The 21,475-nt window shown below is 43.1% G+C and overlaps 1 protein-coding gene across 1 annotated transcript in view; it reads left to right on the top strand.

The window, feature by feature from the left end:
- The window catches only part of LOC132210694 (stimulated by retinoic acid gene 8 protein homolog), a 40,013-nt gene that overhangs the window by 1,270 nt on the left and 17,268 nt on the right, over positions 1 to 21,475 (top strand). The window contains exons 2-6 of the mRNA XM_059652226.1: positions 3,022 to 3,237; positions 4,156 to 4,231; positions 11,120 to 11,201; positions 18,106 to 18,258; positions 20,929 to 21,214. Of these exons, the coding sequence (XP_059508209.1) occupies positions 3,028 to 3,237; positions 4,156 to 4,231; positions 11,120 to 11,201; positions 18,106 to 18,258; positions 20,929 to 21,214 (807 nt within the window). The 5' untranslated portion in view covers positions 3,022 to 3,027. The remainder of the gene's footprint in view (positions 1 to 3,021; positions 3,238 to 4,155; positions 4,232 to 11,119; positions 11,202 to 18,105; positions 18,259 to 20,928; positions 21,215 to 21,475) is intronic.

The raw sequence follows: 21,475 nt of genomic DNA, 5'->3' as shown, positions 1-21,475 counted from the left end.
TTAGATGGGATTTAAGGAAGAATTTTCTTCATCCAGTGGATTTTGGCTATCTGGAACTCATTGCCTGAAGCAGAAACCATCATAATATTTGAGAAGTAGTTAGATTTGAAGTACTGTACAAGTCTAGGCCCAGTGTTTGATAACTAGTGTGGAAACAGTGAAGGGGTAATGGGAACTGCAGATGCTGGAGAATCCAAGACAACAAAATGTGAGGCTGGATGAACACAGCAGGCCAAGCAGCATCTCAGGAGCACAAAAGCTGACGTTTCGGGCCTAGACTCTTCATCAGAGAGGGGGATGGGGTGAGGGTTCTGGAATAAATAGGGAGAGAGGGGGAGGCGGACCGAAGATGGAGAGAAAAGAAGATAGGTGGGGAGGTAGGGATGGGATAGGTCAGTCCAGGGAAGACGGACAGGTCAAGGAGGTGGGATGAGGTTAGTAGGTAGGAGATGGGGGTGCGGCTTGGGGTGAGAGGAAGAACAGGTTAGGGAGGCGGAGACAGGTTGGACTGGTTTTGGGATGCAGTGGGTGGAGTGGAGGAGCTGGGCTGGTTGTGTGGTGCAGTGGGGGGAGGGGACGAACTGGGCTGGTTTAGGGATGCAGTAGGGGAAGGGGAGATTTTGAAACTGGTGAAGTCCACATTGATACCATTAGGCTGCAGGGTTCCCAGGCGGAATATGAGTTGCTGTTCCTGCAACCTTCGGGTGTCATCATTGTGGCACTGCAGGAGGCCCATGATGGACATGTCATCTAAAGAATGGGAGGGGGAGTGGAAATGGTTTGCGACTGGGAGGTGCAGTAGTTTGTTGCGAACTGAGCGGAGGTGTTCTGCAAAGCGGTCTCCAAGCCTCCGCTTGGTTTCCCCAATGTAGCGGAAGCCACACCGGGTACAGTGGATGCAGTATACCACATTGGCAGATGTGCAGGTGAACCTCTGCTTAATGTGGAATGTCATCTTGGGGCCTGGGACACTTGGGGCTTGATCCTCCGACACTTCCGCCATCTACAATCCGACCCCACCACCCAAGACATTTTTCCATCCCCACCCCTGTCTGCTTTCCGGAGAGACCACTCTCTCCGTGACTCCCTTGTTCACTCCACACTGCCCTCCAACCGCACCACACCCGGCACCTTCCCCTGCAACCGCAGGAAATGCTGCACTTGGGGAAACCAAGCGGAGGCTTGGAGACCGCTTTGCAGAACACCTCCGCTCAGTTCGCAACAAACTACTGCACCTCCCAGTCGCAAACCATTTCCACTCCCTCTCCCATTCTTTAGATGACATGTCCATCATGGGCCTCCTGCAGTGCCACAATGATGCCACCCGAAGGTTGCAGGAACAGCAACTCATATTCCACCTGGGAACCCTGCAGCCTAATGGTATCAATGTGGACTTCACCAGTTTCAAAATCTCCCCTTCCCCTACTGCATCCCTAAACCAGCCCAGTTCGTCTCCTCCCCCCACTGCACCACACAACCAGCCCAGCTCCTCCACTCCACCCACTGCATCCCAAAACCAGTCCAACCTGTCTCTGCCTCCCTAACCGGTTCTTCCTCTCACCCATCTCTTCCTCCCACCCCAAGCCGCACCCCCATCTCCTCCCTACTAACCTATCCCACCTCCTTGACCTGTCCGTCTTCCCTGGACTGACCATTCCCCTCCCTACCTCCCCACCTATACTCTCTCCACCTATCTTCTCCATCTTCGGTCCGCCTCCCCCTCTCTCCCTATTTATTCCAGAACCCTCACCCCATCCCCATCTCTGATGAAGAGTCTAGGCCCGAAACGTCAGCTTTTGTGCTCCTGAGATGCTGCTTGGCCTGCTGTGTTCATCCAGCCTCACATTTTGTTGTCTTGGAAACAGTGAAGGACTTCTTTCCATGTTGCGAAAGTCTGTGACTCTAAAACCTGCCTTATTTTGTTTTGAAATTCCTGTCAATGCTTTCAAACAATACACACTTTAAACTTCTAAATCAAAGTTCTCTTGTTGCATTGTCATTGGGGACATAACTATATTAACTTGTAAAGCTGCAGTTTGCTAACTAATGAATTCCAGTGTCTGACAGGCATAGACAAGGCTGAGAGAGTAAATGTATATGCTTGGATTTCCAGAAAGCCTTCAATAACATGTTATAGGCACTAAAACAACATGCAGGTTTTATAGGGTCAGGAACATGGTCACAAAATGAAATAAAAGATGGATACAAAACCAAAAAAAGGTTAGGAGCCGAGTGAAGTTTTGCAGACTGATACAAATTGGGAAATGGTACTCTACAGGGATTCATGCTAAGGTCACTGTGTTCACCACGTATATCTACATATGTATATGTACATACATGTGTGTTTACTAATAGAAATTATAAATATGACAGGAATGTTCTGATGATGACAAGTTAGGGATATAGCTAATAATGATGAGGTGTACACCTAAAGTATAAAACAAACAGTATTCAGATATTGTGGGTAAATGTTAAATTTAGATTCAAAGTGTGGGGAATATTTATATGCACATTTGGGTCAAATTACCTGCTTCTTTGCTATAGATTCTTCAGTGATTGGAATGAGGGCCAGTTGGATCTTGTTGACGATGGGATCCTTGATTGGGGTTGTTAACCTAGGGCAATCAGGGAGCCCTGGCTGACATATAAACAGGAGGTTCAGCGGGTCTCTCCATTCTAGGGTCTGGCTCTGAGCTGGCTCCATACTGAGCATACAAAAATAAAGGGTAACTTGCTGACAGGACACTGGCATCTGTGCTGTTATTTCAGATTCTGTCTTATTTCAAATAAGATATGTTGATTACATCACTCACTTCAGATTCTTTATAATCTACTGAAATAGATAACAGTCTTCTGAATAACTTAATTAGATATTATCTGAGAAATATCATCAATTTATGTATCTCAATATTTCATAGGACAGTATTACAGAATGTATTTTCACAAGTCTAATCTGTGAAATAGATAGATCTGCTAATCACATTTAACGATTACACATCTCTGTATATGTCTTGGTTTCAGATTTAAATGGAGAGCTCTGGAGAATGCACTAGCCCCTACACAGATGCTAGCCCTAGCTTTTTGGCAATGCTGCAGGAAGTGGAGCCTCGAGTGGCTCGTCGTCGCCTTTCTCAAGCCCGACACCGTGCAAAGCTGGCAGGGCTTTTCAATCATCTACGAGACACAGTGTGTCCTCAGTCCAAAAGGACCAAGAGGACCACTTCAAAAGTAAGAGAGGTTTGAGCATCAGTTTAAAAACAAAATACTGCATATGCTGGAATTCTGAAGTAAAAGCTGGAATACTCTGCTGCTCCAACAGTAACTGTGGAGGAAAAATCAGAATTCACATTTCAACTCAATGACTTTTCATCAGAAATGCTTTTTCGATAATTGAGTGACAGTGGTCTGACACTTGAGACTAATCAAATATGATCTGGTTTATAACCAAAATAGAAATGGCTGGAAAAACTCAGCAGAGCTGCAGCATCTGTAAGCAGAAAGCAAAGTCATTGTTTTGGGTCCATCAGATGAAGGGTCACTGGATATGTATTGTTGACTTTGCTTCCACTCCACAGATGCTGCCAGATCTGCTGAGTTTCTCTGGCAATTTCTGTTTTTGTTTCAGATTTCCATCATCCACAGTTCTTTGTTTTCTTTTTGTGACCTGCTGTGTGTAGCATGTCATGCATGAGATAAAGGGCTTTGAAGGAAGCATCAGAAGATGACATCCATATTTTCAATTATGTATCAACAAACTATTATTTGAATTGAAATCTTGTTCATATTATAAAATTTGGAGTTATATATGTCTCAGACTTTGTTGTATAATATGTTGCATTTTCTCTTTTACGATAGAAATGAAATGTAGTAAATTCTGAAAACAATATGAAATGAATTACAATGTATCTATCTCATTTTATGCCTATAAAGCCTGCTATCTTTAATCTGAATATATAGAAAAAGGTAAATTGTACAGCGTCAGAATTGCTCCCCTCTTCCTAGAATGTGCTGTATAGTAGTTGCCATGAGGAATAAAACATGAGACTTTCTTTTTTACTTTGATTTTAACAAAACAGTTCTTTCATCTGAATTAAATGACTTTCTTTATGTTAAGGCATGGCTAAACATTTAATATAAATTGTATTTTACTTGAAGTGGCAGGTGCTGCGTAAAGCAAAGCATTACATCTTGGACTTAGAAAGAAAGCTAGAAAATTTGCTGAAACTTAAAGGTCAGTATATAAATGGAGTCAGAGTCATACAGTGCGGAAACAGACCTCTTAGTGCAACCAGTCCATGCCGAACATAATTCCAAACTAAATTAATCACACTTTCCTGCACTTGGCCCATCGGCCTCCAATATTTCTTTTACACATGTCTATCCAAATGTCTTTAAACTTTGTAACTGTACCCGCATTCACTACTTCCTCTGGAGGTTCATTCCACACAAGAAACCCTCTCTGTTTAAAAAAAAGCCTTGTGTCTTTTTTTAAATCTTGCGCTTCTCACCTTAAATATATGCTCTCTAATCATGAAATTCCCCATCCTAGGGAGAAGATACCTGCCATTCACCTTATGCAGAAGTATCATAATAATTCAGTTTTTAATTCTACATTCAGTGAAATGTCAGCAAGCAAAGAATATAGTCACTGATTTCTGATAATGCTGTGGGTTTAAAATGATACATCAAGTTTAGTTTGGATTAAAAGTTGCCTCTAGAGTGCAGAAGCAAATAGAGAACTGGGTGGAAAAGAAAAAGATTGTGGGATACAAATCCACAAGTGCAATAAGATCCTCTATTTGTTTCCTTCTTCTCACTGAGCAAGCCAGCTATTAATGATTGGTAACATTTATGGAACAGATCATGTCAAGAGTTGTTTGGTGATAATGGGAACTGCAGATGCCGGAGAATTCCAAGATAATAAAATGTGAGGCTGGATGAACACAGCAGGCCAAGCAGCATCTCAGGAGCACAAAAGCTGACGTTTCGGGCCTAGACCCTTCATCAGAGAGGGGGATGGGAAGAGGGAACTGGAATAAATAGGGAGAGAGGGGGAGGCGGACCGAAGATGGAGAGTAAAGAAGATAGGTGGAGAGAGTATAGGTGGGGAGGTAGGGAGGGGAATGGTCAGTCCAGGGAAGACGGACAGGTCAAGGAGGTGGGATGAGGTTAGTAGGTAGATGAGGGTGCGGCTTGGGGTGGGAGGAAGGGATGGGTGAGAGGAAGAACCGGTTAGGGAGGCAGAGACAGGTTGGACTGGTTTTGGGATGCAGTGGGTGGGGGGGAAGAGCTGGGCTGGTTGTGTGGTGCAGTGGGGGGAGGGGATGAACTGGGCTGGTTTAGGGATGCAGTAGGGGAAGGGGAGATTTTGAAACTGGTGAAGTCCACATTGATACCATATGGCTGCAGGGTTCCCAGGCGGAATATGAGTTGCTGTTCCTGCAACCTTCGGGTGGCATCATTGTGGCACTGCAGGAGGCCCATGATGGACATGTCATCTAGAGAATGGGAGGGGGAGTGGAAATCGTTTGCGACTGGGAGGTGCAGTTGTTTGTTGCGAACTGAGCGGAGGTGTTCTGCAAAGCAGTCCCCAAGCCTCCGCTTGGTTTCCCCAATGTAGAGGAAGCCGCACCGGGTACAGTGGATGCAGTATACCACATTGGCAGATGTGCAGGTGAACCTCTGCTTAATGTGGAATGTCATCTTGGGGCCTGGGATAGGAGTGAGGGAGGAGGTGTGGGGGCAAGTGTAGCATTTCCTGCGGTTGCAGGGGAAGGTGCCGGGTGTGGTGGGGTTGGAGGGCAGTGTGGAGCGAACAAGGGAGTCACGGAGAGAGTGGTCTCTCCGGAAAGCAGACAGGGGTGGGGATGGAAAAATGTCTTGGGTGGTGGGGTCGGATTGTAAATGGCGGAAGTGTCGGAGGATGATGCGTTGTATCCGGAGGTTGGTAGGGTGGTGTGTGAAAACGAGGGGGATCCTCTTAGGGTGGTTGTGGCGGGGGCGGGGTGTGAGGGATGTGTTTGGTAGCAGCATTCAGTTTTACCCAGCACTAGAGGAAGGGGTTTATTGTAAGCTTTTCAATAGGTCACTAAAGATAGGTTGGGAATTACTGAAGAGGATGACCAAAGGTTACAGGCAAGAACTGAGACGTGACATTTTAGGAGAGTTGTAGTTAACTGTTTGGATAGGCAGCTGATCTACACAGATTCTGCACAGCGTACTTAGTGAAGAATCAAGAGCTTCTGGATGGCTCTGTGCTGTTAGAACTCAGGAAGAATTCCCACAAATTAGTAGGCTGCTAGGCGTTGAAGTCAGGGCTCAGAAGAAGTCCTAGTGTGTAAGGAAAATGAAAAGGAAGCCTGTGAGAGGCTTAGAAGAAGTATGCAAGCATTATATTCCAATACAGCTGAGAATGTGGGATTTGAAAAGCTTCCCAGCAGTATTTGTTTGATGTAACTGAGCATGATTAGAGCTCAAGGAAAAGAAAATATAAGGCAGGATCAGCTCATTAAAACTGGCTGTTGATGATCAGCTACAGTAATGTGTGTGAATGAGTGCAGGGGAACCAGGGAACTGGTAAGGAAAGGAGGGTGAAATTGACCAAAATGGGAGAAGACTTTGAGGCACTCCACCGTGGAGTAGTTCTTGAGATGGAGTTCCAAGGCCAGATCAACAAAAGTGAAGAATTATGAAATTTAATGAGATTTGATGACCTTCTGCATTCATTAGTGTCTTTGTCTCATTTTCTATTTAACACATGCTGTGAGCTATTCAATCACAGTCTATTGCCATGTTAACCATGTTTTTATTCAGGGTGTTATGAGTAAGTTATGCAAGTATTGTAGATTATATTACTGTTCGATTGTTACCTTCTCAAGGAGATGCTGGGTTTGATGAAGGAAGGCGGCGAAATGAGTGGTTTATGTAGGGTGTGTGTTTTGAAGGAGGTGGGTGAAGGCTGAGAAGAAATGTGGGGTGAAGGAAATAAAGACAGTAGGATGAATGAGGGAGATGTGGGGCACATTCACCTCCTGTCTTTGCTGCTGCCACAACTGAGGCACTACCTATCCCTGCCACCACTCAACTGAAGGTGAATTTCTCCAGCTCAACAACCGTTGTCCTCTTACCCCTCCCCAGCCAAAATTAACTTCATTTGTGGTCACTTGAGGCTTCTGGCATTAACATGGGATCACAGAGAAAAAAAAGTTTGCAAAGGACCTGAAAAGAAGTGGGTAATGACACAGTAAATATGTTGATCTTGATTTACACAATTCTGCAAAGATTCCATTGGACTAAAAGGTAGCAAATATAACTCCTCCATTCAAGAAGGGAGAAAGGCAGGAAACTGTATGCAAATGTTTATCATGGAGACGTTATTAGAATTCATCATTTAGGATTTAATAGCTAGGTATTTAGGAAAATTCAAGATAATCAGAAAGAGTCAGCAAAACCATGTTTAACAGATTAATTAGAGTTCTTTGAAGGAATAACATGTGCTATGCATAAAGAGGAGCTGTAGATGTACTGTGCTTGGATTTCCAGAAGGCATATGTCATGTACCACATGAAAGATAATTATGCAAAATAGGAGCTCATGGTGTAGGGGGCAACATATTGACACGGATAGAAGATTGGACTGGATCTTCTGATTGGCAGGATGTGATGAATGGAGTCATGCAGGAGCATGTGCTGAGCCTTCAGTTTTTTATAAATTACATAAATGACTGATCAGGGGAGTAACATCATGGTAACTGAATTTGCAAATGACAAGAGAGATTTAGGAAAAGTATGTTGTGAAGAGAATGTTAATAGGTTGCAAATGGATTCAGATGGGCTGAATGAGTAGGCAAAAATCTTGTCAGATGAAGTATAATTTGGGAAAATGTAAAGTTGTTCACTGACAGGAAGAATAAAAAGGCAGATTACTAGAAGAGTCCTATAGAGATACAGAGGGACATAATTGGCCTAGTACATGAGTTCACAAAAACTTACTAAGAAGGTACTGCAACTAATTACGAAGGCTAATAGAATGCTGTACTGTTTGTGAGAGCAATTGAACGTAAAAGTAAGGATATTATGCTTCAGTTATACAGAACATTAGAGAGGTCACTTCCCAAATACTGTGTGCAATCACCTTGTTTAAGGAAGGATGTAGGAGTGCTGGAGCTGGTTAAGAAGTGATTTACTAGGTTCATACTGAGAATGAGTTGTCATGAACGGTTGGACAGACTGGGGCCTGTTTCCTTTGGAGTTTAGAACAGTTGGGGGTGCCTTGATTGAAGTTTACAAGGCATGTAAGAAAGACATTATTAGAATAATTATGGGGAATTTCAGTATATAGGTGGACTGGGAAAATCAGATTGGTAGTGGATCCCAAGAAAAGAAATTTTTGGAATGTGTAGGACTTGTTATTTTTGGAGTAGCTTGTGGTAGATCCTACTCGAGACAGATATTTCTGAATTTGGTGATGTGTAATTAAGCAGACTTGATTAGGGAGCTTAAGGTCAAGGAACCCCTTGGCAGTGACCACAATAGAATAAAATTTACCTTACAGTTAGAGAAGGAGGAGCTAGAATCAAGTATAACATTATTACAGCTGAGCAAAAGTAATTAGAAAGACACGAGAGAGGTTCTGGCCAGAGTTGATTGGAAAAGGAGCCTACTAAGTAAAATGGTAGAGCAGCAAAGGCAGGAGTTTCTGGGGGTAATTTGCGAGGCACAGCAGAAATCTGTCCCAGGGAAGAAGAAACATAATAAGAGGAGCATGAGGCAACCATGGCTAACAAGGGTAGTCATGACATTGTAAAAATAAAAGAAAACATATACAATGTGAAAAGGTTTAGTGGGAAGCTTTTAAAAACTTGTAAAGGATAACAAAAAAGGGGGAGAATATGAAATATGAGGGTAAGCTAGCTAATAATATAAAAGATGGTAAAAGATTTTCTAGATATATAAAAGATAAGGGAGATGCAAGCGTGGAGATTGGACCACTGGAAAATGAGGCTGGAGAAGTAGTAATGGGGAACAAAGAAATGGCAGAGAAACCAAAGAGGCACTTTGTGTCATTCTCCATGTTACAAGATACAAGTAGCATATCAGAACTTCAAGAGAATTAGGGGGCAGAGGTAAGTGTAGTGGCCATCACAAAAGAGAAGGTACTGGGGAAACTGAAAAGTCTGAATGTGAATAAATCACCCAAGAAGATAGGTGAGGAGATTGTGGAGGCATCAATGGTGATCTTTCAGGAATCACTGGAGACAGGGAGGGTCCAAGAGGATCCGGAAAATGGTTAGTGTAAGCCCTGATTAACAAGGGAGAGGGGCAGAAGATGGAAAATGCTAGGCTAGTTAGTCTGACCTCAGTAGTTGGTAAAATTTTAGAGTTCGTCATTAAGGATGAGATTGCAGAGTGTTTGGAGGTGCCTGGTAAAATAGGCTGAGTTAACACAGCTTTGTCAAGAGGAAGTCATGTCTGACAAATCTGTTATAATTCTTTGAAGAATTCGTGAACATGTTAGATAAAGGAGAGCCAGTGGATGTGAACTATTTGGATTTCCAGAAGTGCCTTTGACAAGGTGCCGTGCTCAAGGTTGTTGGATAAGATAAGAATGCATGGAGTTAGGGGCAAGGTATTGGCAGAAGGCAGAGAGTAGGGATAAAGGGGACTTTTTCAGTATGGCAGCCAGTGATCAGTGGAGCTCTGCAGGGATGGGTGTTGGATCCACAACTGTTCATGTTATATAGTAACAATCTGGACAAAGGAACTGAGGGCATTGTTGCTCAGTTTGCAGACACACAGATAGGTTGAGGGACAGGTTGTGTTGAGGAAACAGGGAGGCAGGAAAAGGACTTGGACAGGCTACAAGGGTGGACAAAGAAGTGTCAGATGCAATACAGCGCAGAAAGTATGAGGTCATGCACTTTGGTAGGAAGAATAGAAACATAGATTGTTTTCTAAATGGAGAAAGACTTTGGAAATCTGAAGCAGAAAAGGAGCTAGGAACCACAGTTCAGGAATTTTTATAGGTTAACGTGCAGATTCAGTTGATAGTTAGGAAGGCACATGCTATGTAAGCATTAATTTTGAGAGGCTAGAGTATAAGAGCAGAGATGTACTGTTGATCCTGTACAAGGTTCTGGCCTGACAGCATTTGGAATTTTGTAAGAAGTGTTAAGCCCTAATCTAAAGAAAGATGTGCTGGTTTTAGACCTGGTACAGAGGAGCTTCACAAGAATGAAGGGCTTTGAGGATTCTGCGTCTGTACTCGATGGAGTTGCGGAGAATAAGTGGGAAAATCATTGAAACTCACAAAATACTGAGAGGCCAGGACAGAGTCGACGTGAAGTAGATGTTTCCACTTGTAGGAGAGACTAGGACACAAGGGCACAGCCTTAGAGTGTGGAAATGATCTTTTAGAACTGAGATGAAGAGGAATTTCTTTTCAGCTGGAAGATGGTGAATCTGTGGAACTCATTGTCGCAGGGGTCTGTGGAGGCCAAGGTATTGAGAGTATTTAGGACAGAGATAAAAATGTTCTTGATTAGTGAGGGAATCAAGGGTTATGGGGAGAATGCAGGAGAATGGGGTTGAGAAACAAAGCAGACCTAATCAAATGGTGGAGCAGACTCAGTGGGCCAAATGGCCTAAGTCTGCTCCTGTTTTGTATGATCTGTATTGCGTTTAAAATCTCCCACAATTATTGTCATGCCTCTCTGACAGCTTCCCATTATTTCTTCCATTATGTTCCAGTCGACTGTATGGTTATAGTTGGACGGTATGTCCACCACTCCCACATATATCAGATATATTCATAATTGGAGATGTACTTACAAAAGGTTTCACTTTTGAGTGGCTAGAGGCATATTTATCACAATCACTGTGCTCTGAATGGAGCAAAGCAGTGCTGTCTTACTTTTATGCCTTCAGGACATCCAAAAGTATTGTTATTTCTTTATAGCTCTGGTTTTGTAACATTCTTATGAAAAGGTTTACATTGGTTCAATTTTTTAAATGCAAGCTTACAGCAATATTTGTTCAATAATGTTTCAAACTGTAGCTAAATAGAACTGCTATGAACTTCACAAATCTGATTAACTTCTCTGATACCCTTAAAATAACAGAAGCATATCACTTGGAAGATGGCCATCCGTCAAACTTGGAAGAAGTAAAAGAGCAATACATCAATTACTACAAGGAGCATTGGTACAGTATGACAAACATCACAGATATACTTATTATAGGAATAATTAATTCAGTGTGGACACCAAAATACTGCATTTTCTTCAAATGGGACCATTATTCCAGTTTAATGGTTTGAACTCCCATATGTGCTGTAATCTAAAGGAAGCAAGGCCTCATGGAAATAGAGATTTTTAACCTTGCCCTGTGAATATGCTTCAAGTTATTTTGGCCCATTATGAACAGCTCATTTTAACAGGTGATGTGAACTTCGTTATTAATTTTTGATCTTCTCATGTTTAATGATAGTCATAATCATAGCTCTGAATGCAAAATCTTGACTAAATTTGTTTATTTTTGTTATTTTGTGTGTTCCAGTTGGGAATGGCAGTCATTGATATCCATTTTGAGACAAACTTTCAGTATTTTCACATTTAGATGGGTGATTAAAGCCCATAGTGGTCATGATATTGGTTGCTTTGTTAACTTTGGTTGATATCAGCATCAGGCACCCATAGTGGATGAGCAGACCAGGAACCTGACGACTGATGGTCTGCCTCTGATCTGCAGGGGTCTTCGTTAAACAAGTTGTGATAACAGTTTAACCAGTGACCTGAACAAGAAAGCTCTTCTGGTTTCCTGCTGGACTGAACTAGTCAGAAGAACCATGAAGAGTTAGTTTTAAAATTTCATTACTTTCCTTGCAGGACAAGCATGCCCTTTCAGTACTCATAAAGAATGTTTAGGCCCCATTTCTCCAGATGCACCCTCTTGCTGTTGCTAGTCAACTTCCTGTGTTATGACTGTGACACCCTCAAATCTCTCCCTTACAATGTAAGTGAGAAAAAGGAATCATTTCATTGCTCCTCCTAGCAGCCTCCTGCCACTATACATTTTGCTCGTACTCAAGCGGACAACTGATTGGAGCATGTAAGTGAAAACCAAGGATCAAATTATCTTGGGTCTGACACATCAGAGGCCAGGGAAGAGATTCAGCTCTTCTTGAATATCACCCACCTGATTGCTGCCCCAAGTTGAATCAGAACTTTTGTATACTTTACTTGGTTTGCCTTTCAGAGTGCTGCACGCCAATATGTGTGTAAAAATTCAGTAATTCCTTTAGAATTTTGAAGGCAATGCCATTCAAGAGTTGTCATACTTTAGGGAGGAGATTGTTCGGGGAGTTTCAGTTCACATCAATGGCACCTAAAGCAATACAAGCAATACAAAAAGCTTCTTTGTTCTGCATGGGGAGGCATCCACCATTTAGTGGAGGGCAGAGTTGCTTTTGTTTTGAGGATGGCTTTGTACATCTTAGTGAAAGGATTATTAGGAGATAGAAAGAAATAAAAAAGATATTTACTACTGCCTTTGGTTCTAAAGCTGAAATTGTTTTGATCCACTAGAGTGGATTGGCAACTTGGTGGAGGAGGCATAAAGTTAGGTGCATAACAATGGCACATGCCATCACTTGTGATTTTATTCTCAGTGGGACAGGTGTGAAATGGCATGCTTGCTTGTGGACCAGTTGAGGCCTTTAATGGCTTTAAGGACCCCTTCTCATGCTGCTGAAAATTTACCTGCAATGGAGGAGCCTGGTGCCAAGTATTCAAGTGGTGAGTGGACTGGTGACCAGACAAGGAGGATGCCTGCTTTTCAGAAGCCCTGTGGCTTTTGGAGAGCTCCACTCCTTGTCAGCTCAATTCCCTTAATTCTACCAAAGTCTACCCAGACTCCTTGACAATAGCTGTTAGTCTGATCCTGATGAGATGATAAACTTACCTTTGTCTGGTTCTCCTTAAGGGGATTGCCTCCAATCCAGCAGTGGTCACTGCAGGGTGGGCTAAGCCTTATTTTAAGCTGTGAGGGCAAGGATACACCCCATCCCCCTTACATGCCAGGTGGTATAATTTGCAATGGTGTTCAGGTGGGAGACGCACCAGTCAAGTTTGGTGTGGTCACCTCATAGAACATAGAACAGTACAGCACAGAACAGGCCCTTCAGCCCACAATGTTGTGCCGACCATTGATCCTCATGTATGCACCCTCAAATTTCTGTGACCATATACATGTCCAGCAGTCTCTTAAATGACCCCAATGACCTTGCTTCCACAACTGCTGCTGGCAACGCATTCCATGCTCTCACAACTCTCTGCGTAAAGAACCTGCCTCTGACATCCCCTCTATACTTTCCACCAACCAGCTTAAAACTATGACCCCTCGTGCTAGCCATTTCTGCCCTGGGAAATAGTCTCTGGCTATCGACTCTATCTATGCCTCTCATTATCTTGTATACCTCAATTAGGTCCCCTCTCCTCCTCCTTTTCTCCAATGAAAAGAGACCGAGCTCAGTCAACCTCTCTTCATAAGATAAGCCCTCCAGTCCAGGCAGCATCCTGGTAAACCTCCTCTGAACCCTCTCCAAAGCATCCACATCTTTCCTATAATAGGGCGCCCAGAACTGGACGCAGTATTCCAAGTGCGGTCTAACCAAAGTTTTATAGAGCTGCAACAAGATCTCACGACTCTTAAACTCAATCCCCCTGTTAATGAAAGCCAAAACACCATATGCTTTCTTAACAACCCTGTCCACTTGGGTGGCCATTTTAAGGGATCTATGTATCTGCACACCAAGATCCCTCTGTTCCTCCACGCTGCCAAGAATCCTATCCTTAATCCTGTACTCAGCTTTCAAATTCGACCTTCCAAAATGCATCACCTCGCATTTATCCAGGTTGAACTCCATCTGCCACCTCTCAGCCCATCTCTGCATCCTGTCAATGTCCTGCTGCAGCCTATAACAGCCCTCTACACTGTCAACGACACCTCCGACCTTTGTGTTGTCTGCAAACTTGCTGACCCATCCTTCAATCCCCTCATCCAAGTCATTAATAAAAATTACAAACAGTAGAGGCCCAAGGACAGAGCCCTGTGGAACCCCACTCACCACTGACTTCCAGGCAGAATATTTTCCTTCTACTACCACTCGCTGTCTTCTGTTGGCCAGCCAGTTCTATATCCAGACAGCTAAGTTCCCCTGTATCCCATTCCTCCTGACCTTCTGAATGAACCTACCATGGGGAACCTTATTAAATGCCTTACTGAAGTCCATATACACCACATCCACAGCTCGACCCTCATCAACTTTTCTAGTCACATCCTCAAAAAACTCGATAAGGTTTGTGAGGCATGACCTACCCCTCACAAAGCCGTGTTGACTGTATTTGATCAAGCCATGCTCTTCCAGATAGTCATAAATCTTATCCCTCAGAATCCTTTCTAACACCTTGCAGACGACAGACGTGAGACTTACCGGTCTATAATTGCCGGGGATTTCCCTATTTCCTTTCTTGAAGAGAGGAATTACATTTGCCTCTCTCCAGTCCTCGGGTACGACTCCAGTGGAGAGCGAGGATGCAAAGATCTTCGCAAGTGGCGAAGCAATTGCATTTCTCGCTTCCCAAAGCAGCCGAGGACAAATCTGGTCCGGGCCTGGCGACTTGTCAATCTTAATGTTTGACAAAATTTTCAGCACATCAGCTTCCTCTATCTCTATCCATTCCAGCATGCACACCCGCTCTTCAAAGGTTTCATTCACTACAAAGTTCGTTTAACTAATTGTACCTCATTTACCTAATTGTAGCATCAGGCTGAGTTTGCTTTGCAGGCTGGTCTTTGCAGACAGTTGGATCCCTATCATCATTTTATAACTCTACATGGTGTAATCGGCCTTCCGTTCTTCAAGTTAAAATATCCTAAATGAGAATCTTTATGAAATGACAGAAGGCTGCCACTGAATACTATTACTATAATTATAAATGAGAGACATAGAGTGCCATAGTCCCTGATGCAACACCCTTAGTGGTGAATATGGGCAGGAGGAGAGATGCCATGGTCTCACTGGGTTCAAGAGGCCCTTAAGTACAATACTCACATGAATTGGGGGACCAATGAGGTTAATTCCTGAATTTTCTGAGGGCCTGAGAACAGTGTCATAAGATGTCAGATTACCCAGGGAAGTGGTCAAAGTCAAAAAATGAATTTTCGTATGAGAGAAGTTACCTACAATAACACCAACCATCTCATGTTAGATAATGCATTACATTGTTGTTAAAATTTCTTGGTAGTCAGGACTCACACTGACCTTTCCATCTTGCTTTTACGCACTTACCAATATCACCAATATCACATCCACTTCTCAATACCACCATATTCCTCTAGCTATTTAAATATGGCAAGAAAAGCACTGACATTCTTCCCTTTCTCTTATTGGACAAGGGTGGGATACAGTTGTCAGGAGCAGAGTACAACCGCTGGAGAAACAAACTCTTGAATCCTATGGAGGATATGATTGTCCAAATCAGCCTTACAAAGTTCATGATGCACACTATCACTCAGAACATTCAGTATGATTGTGTATTCCTATGTTATGCCCCTTCTCAAATCCCAGCATGCATTTATCCTGCTATTTGGCATAATGGACAAGCTACAAATGGACCTCTTGCTTTCCATCTCACCCATTTCTAACCTGCCCATTTGAGTTCTTGCTTTCAAATAAATAAGACCTGCCATGTAATTTAGCTTAAAGAGAAGCATTGAGAGCAAAACCACACTATTTGCTAAATCATTCAGAATACAAGCTCAGGCACTGACACCATGCATTCCTGATAGACTCTGTAGAGTTGGGATCAATAGGTAGTGAGTCACTGGGCAAGCTGGAATTATGCTGGGGAGGGGATGATTGGTGTGTCAGTTTACTGGAGGCTGAGGTAGCAGACAAGCCACTGCAGAGGACTCAGATGTGAACCTTGATAGGATGGTGTAAAGGAGGTCACTGCTGGTTGCGTGCATTAAGATACCGGCAGGTCTGCCTTGTAGTTTCTTATCTCTGTCAAGGAGCATGCAGAGGTTTGGCTCCAACCTTGTGCAGAGTTTGCTCACTTCACTGCCTCTCCATCATTCCCCTATTGTGCTGATGATCCAGAGGCACTGTTACAATTGTTTCCTTACTAATTACTGCCTTTATGTGGACAGGTCTTTTATACCTCTGCTCTCCCTGTGAAGATGCAGCAATTCTCTCAGGCAAACTCAGTAACTCACTCCAAAGTACTTTCAGATACTTTGACAAAACAGAAGTTCTTCAGATTCATCTGATCTGCAAATTGTGTGCCTGGCCCTTTAGTAAAGCTGAACATTTGAGCTGAAGTGAGTGAATATTCATTGAATGGACTCTTGTGGTTTGAATTTGGGAAATGGGCATGCATCAGCAGATAGGGCTATGTGACAGATAGGATGTCTTTAATTGGCTTCCTACACACACAGGAGATGCCTGCTTGAACATGCTTCTCAAGATAATGTGCCTTGTGGGCTTCATAGGAAATGGATGATTGCACAGCTCACAGACCCAGACGGTGTCAGCTTCAGTAATGAGTGGCAATATCACAAATGTATGAAAAGAATTCTAGGAGATGCATCAATTCAAAAGTGATTGAAATGCTGGTCTATATGACTTGGCAACTCTTGACCTTGAAGAAAGTTATACCAGAAGCTATATCGGTGGCAGTCAGAAAAAGAGAGCTACAGTCAGAGGAGCTAGAGGCTGAAGGCACCCGTACAGACACAGAAAGCCGGCAGAGACAAAAAGAGGGGCATAGTTGATTCTTGTCATGACCAGAAACAAGTCAGTTTTAGGAACAGGCCCAGAAGCAGAAACACATTGGACTAGAAATGCTAACCCTGTTCCTCTTTCCACAGAGGCTGCCAGACCTGCTGAGTTTCTCCACAATTTTCTGTGTTTGTGTCAGTTTTCCTGTTTGGGAGAAAAGGAGACTGGAGTTATTGGAGACATTGTAAAGTCTAAAAAGCTGCTTACATAGCTCAGGGATGGGTGATTTTCCAGAGTGCCAACTGTAAACTAGGGTGTTATTAGTTGGTCAGTTAAAATGAAACTCTGGAAAGCTACATCATCAGGGTTGTCATGACTGAGTGATAGAGGATTCAGAGAAGTATGTCTGGCTGATAATAATTGAACCTGTAAAATCTGAATGTCAAAGCTATCGTCAGATGAGTCCCTTGACCTATTTTACACAAATGGAAAATGGCAGATCGTGGAACTGTGTAACTGTGTCTTAGAACAGTTGTGCAGGACGTGATGCAAATGCTTGTGGTGTATAAGATATGTCTTTATTGTGTCAACTATTTGAGGTTTAATGTGCCCTTTTCTGTTTGCCTTTTAAATCATGTTTCATGTTTAATTTGCGTTGACCGATTTGTGTCAAAACTAAGAGAAAATTTAAAATGTTGGTAATTTCTGCATTTGCAGGGCTTTCAGTAAATTTACTTATTTTGGTATGTGATGTCCCCTGAAGAATCATAACAGTGTATGTTGTTTACTTGCTTTTCCTGCTTCCCGGTCTATTTGGATTTAAATTGACAGTTTGTGCATCTTGATTATAGTAGATTTAATGAATGAGAACCACCTTAAGCACTAGCTTAACATTTGTTTAATTTAGAGAGAACAATAACGTTGGAACATTGATATAGCGTTAATCAGTATATTGGATGGTAGTGCAATTTCAACAGATGTTACTATGCATATTGCTACTTTAACACGTAACAGGAATGCAGAATTCCCACTTAATACAAAGATCAGTGATGCTTTAGCCATTGAAGATTACGGTGAAATTCAGGGATTGTGAAGCAGATATTTTGGACCCACAAATCTAGTTTTATCTCTTGAAATATAAGAATCTTCATAAAAGCACAACTTCTAAAAATTTTGATTGAAAGACTATAATATTCTGATTTTCGATGACAAAATTACAACATTTGGAGAAATTATGTCCCTGAGCTTAAGGACTTTTCCATTCTTAACTATATTTTCTCTTTTTTACCTCTTAATGTCCATGACAATCTTCTGCCTTCACAGTGACCTGGCATCAGCAAACCTACCTGGTAAGACAAGGATGGCGCTTTGGCAATGGCTGAGAGAATACAGAGGCCATCCTGCAGACAGTGATCTGAAACCAGTTAATTCCCAGTCTCCTGTGAAATCTTCAACAGATCTCATAGAATTTGAAGGGTTAGTTTTGCACAGATCATAATATTGTGGAGTGAAAAATAAATACAAGTTAACCAAGTTTCTAGAATCATAGAATCCCTTCCATATGCAAAAAAGGCATTCAGCTCATCGAGCCTACACCAACTCCCTGAACAACATCCCAGACAGACCCAAACCCTACCCTATCCCTGTAACCCCACATTTCCTATGGCTAATCCACCTAGCCTGCATATCCCTAGACACTACGGACAATTTAACATGGCAAATCCACCTAACCTGCACATTTTTGGACTGTGGAGGAAACTGGAGTACCTGGCAGAAACCCATGCAGACATGGGGAGAGCATACAAACTGTACGCAGATGGTTACTCAAGGCTTTAGTCAAACCCGGATACTTGGTGCTGAGTGGATGCAGTGCTAACCACTGAGCCAGAGTGCCAACTTTTTTTTAAGAAACAGAATCATAGGATCACTACAGTGTAGACAGAGGCCATTCAGCCTATAGGATCTGCATCAACCCTCCAAAGAGCATCCTACCCTTTCCCTGTAATCCTACATTAACCATGGCTAATCCACCCAGCCTGCACATCCATGCACGCTATGGGTGGGGCAATTTGCCATGGCCAATCTACCTAACATGCATAATTTTTGGACTGTGGGAGGAAAGTGCAGCACCCAACAGAAACCCATGCAAGCACGGGAGAACATGCAAACTCCACACAGCCTCAATTCCAGAATCAGACCCTGCCAGTATGAGGCAGCAGTATTAAACACCTTGTTAGAAAGATTCTTCATGTAGCCTTTCTATTCCTCTTACCCTACTGATTCCTGTTTTCAGCAATGCTCCAACAGCACAGTATTGCTAAGATGAGGAAAGGATTCAATTCTTTATCTGTTGCTGGACAAACATGCCACTTTTTGATTAGAAAATGTTCAGATTTTCTGATATACATAGGCTGACACATCAGTAATTCGCACCATGAGTCATATGGGGAGTACAATTGTTTGTGCAGATTATGCTTTCCTAATATTTCCAAACTCTGAATTTAATCTGGTGTGGCTTCAAATGTCATTGGTTTGATTGGTCCTGTCATATGCCTCTTTCCATGTAATTATATTTCACGTTATTTGAATTCCTGGAGCAACGTAAATGTATTTATGTCTTCATAATAATCCCTAATTATCCTGGTAATCTCCCTAATAATAATAGTATTGGAACTCTGAGTTGTGCACTGCATTGGGAAACCCTATCATTTGGGATTCTGGATGTCTGAAAACCAGTGCAACCCATCACAAAAAAATCAGAGAACACAGGAGTATTAAGTGCAGGATAATAAAATGTGAGGCTGGATGAACACAGCAGGCCAAGCAGCATCTCAGGAGCACAAAAGCTGACGTTTCGGGCCTAGACCCTTCATCAGAGAGGGGGATGGGGAGAGGGAACTGGAATAAATAGGGAGAGAGGGGGAGGCGGACCGAAGATGGAGAGTAAAGAAGATAGGTGGAGAGAGTATAGGTGGGGAGGTAGGGAGGGGATAGGTCAGTCCAGGGAAGACGGACAGGTCAAGGAGGTGGGATGAGGTTAGTAGGTAGATGGGGGTGCGGCTTGGGGTGGGAGGAAGGGATGGGTGAGAGGAAGAACCGGTTAGGGAGGCAGAGACAGGTTGGACTGGTTTTGGGATGCAGTGGGTGGGGGGGAAGAGCTGGGCTGGTTGTGTGGTGCAGTGGGGGGAGGGGACGAACTGGGCTGGTTTAGGGATGCAGTAGGGGAAGGGGAGATTTTGAAACTGGTGAAGTCCACATTGATACCATTAGACTGCAGGGTTCCCAGGCGGAATATGAGTTGCTGTTCCTGCAACCTTCGGGTGGCATCATTGTGGCACTGCAGGAGGCCCATGATGGACATATCATCTAGAGAATGGGAGGGGGAGTGGAAATCGTTTGCGACTGGGAGGTGCAGTTGTTTGTTGCGAACTGAGCGGAGGTGTTCTGCAAAGCAGTCCCCAAGCCTCCGCTTGGTTTCCCCAATGTAGAGGAAGCCGCACCGGGTACAGTGGATGCAGTATACCACATTGGCAGATGTGCAGGTGAACCTCTGCTTAATGTGGAATGTCATCTTGGGGCCTAGGATAGGGGTGAGGGAGGAGGTGTGGGGACAAGTGTAGCATTTCCTGCGGTTGCAGGGGAAGGTGCCGGGTGTGGTGGGGTTGGAGCAGTGTGGAGCGAACAAGGGAGTCACGGAGAGAGTGCTCTCTCCGGAAAGCAGACGGGTGGGGATGGAAAAATGTCTTGGGTGGTGGGGTCGGATTGTAAATGGCGGAAGTGTCGGAGGATGATGCGTTGTATCCGGAGGTTGGTAGGGTGGTGTGTGAGAACGAGGGGGATCCTCTTAGGGCGGTTGTGGCGGGGGCGGGGTGTGAGGGATGTGTTGCAGGAAATAAGTGCAGATTGAGGGTTTATATTCTGATACTGCAGTGTGTAATGTTTTAGTATTAATAGGTTATTTTGGACCAAAGCTGGTGATAACATGATATTTATGATTAAGAACTTCGAATATTATACATGTTCCATAGGTTGAAGTGTCAACCAACTTCTAGGCTCCTCTTTACAGACAAATGCAAAAATTGGATGCTGAAACATGCAAAGTTGTTAGTTTTGAAATGTTTTTCTACTGTATTTTCCTTCTGACAGCTATTTGAATTTTTACAAAGAAACTGTGGACCTTTTAGTGGAGAACAGAATAGTGTCCATGGAACAGATCACCCTCCCCATTGTATCAAAAGCAATTGCACACCTCTGGCAGAACATGTCTGGGGAGAAGAAGACGGACATCTTCAAAAAATGTTCTCAAAGTGTGTGTTTGTCCCTAGGAGAGCAAATCTCCTTGCAGCTCCCTTTACAGATGGACTGTACTATAAGGGACAGAGCTTTAGACAGCCAAGGAGCAAGTGGTTCATCAGAATCCAATCATGATGAGGTACTGTATCAAGAAATTTCTATGCACAACTAGTTAAAATAAAATAATTCTACTTATTAGACAAATAAAAGACAAAAGTTTTTATTTGCCTCTAGTTTTCCAATTCCTATCGAAAACAGAACATGACGTTATGCTGCACAAAATCTATAAAGCTTGAGGCATGTCCTCTCACATATAATCTACTTCCCTCTCCCTGTTGTGGATTTTTGTGGCAAAATACCATGGATAATAAGGTGTTTAAAACTGAAAGGTGTTATGCTG

This window comes from Stegostoma tigrinum, chromosome 18 (genome assembly GCF_030684315.1).
Source record: "Stegostoma tigrinum isolate sSteTig4 chromosome 18, sSteTig4.hap1, whole genome shotgun sequence".
Classification (NCBI taxonomy): Eukaryota; Metazoa; Chordata; class Chondrichthyes; order Orectolobiformes; family Stegostomatidae; genus Stegostoma; species Stegostoma tigrinum.
This window is presented reverse-complemented; position numbering and strand designations above follow the sequence as displayed.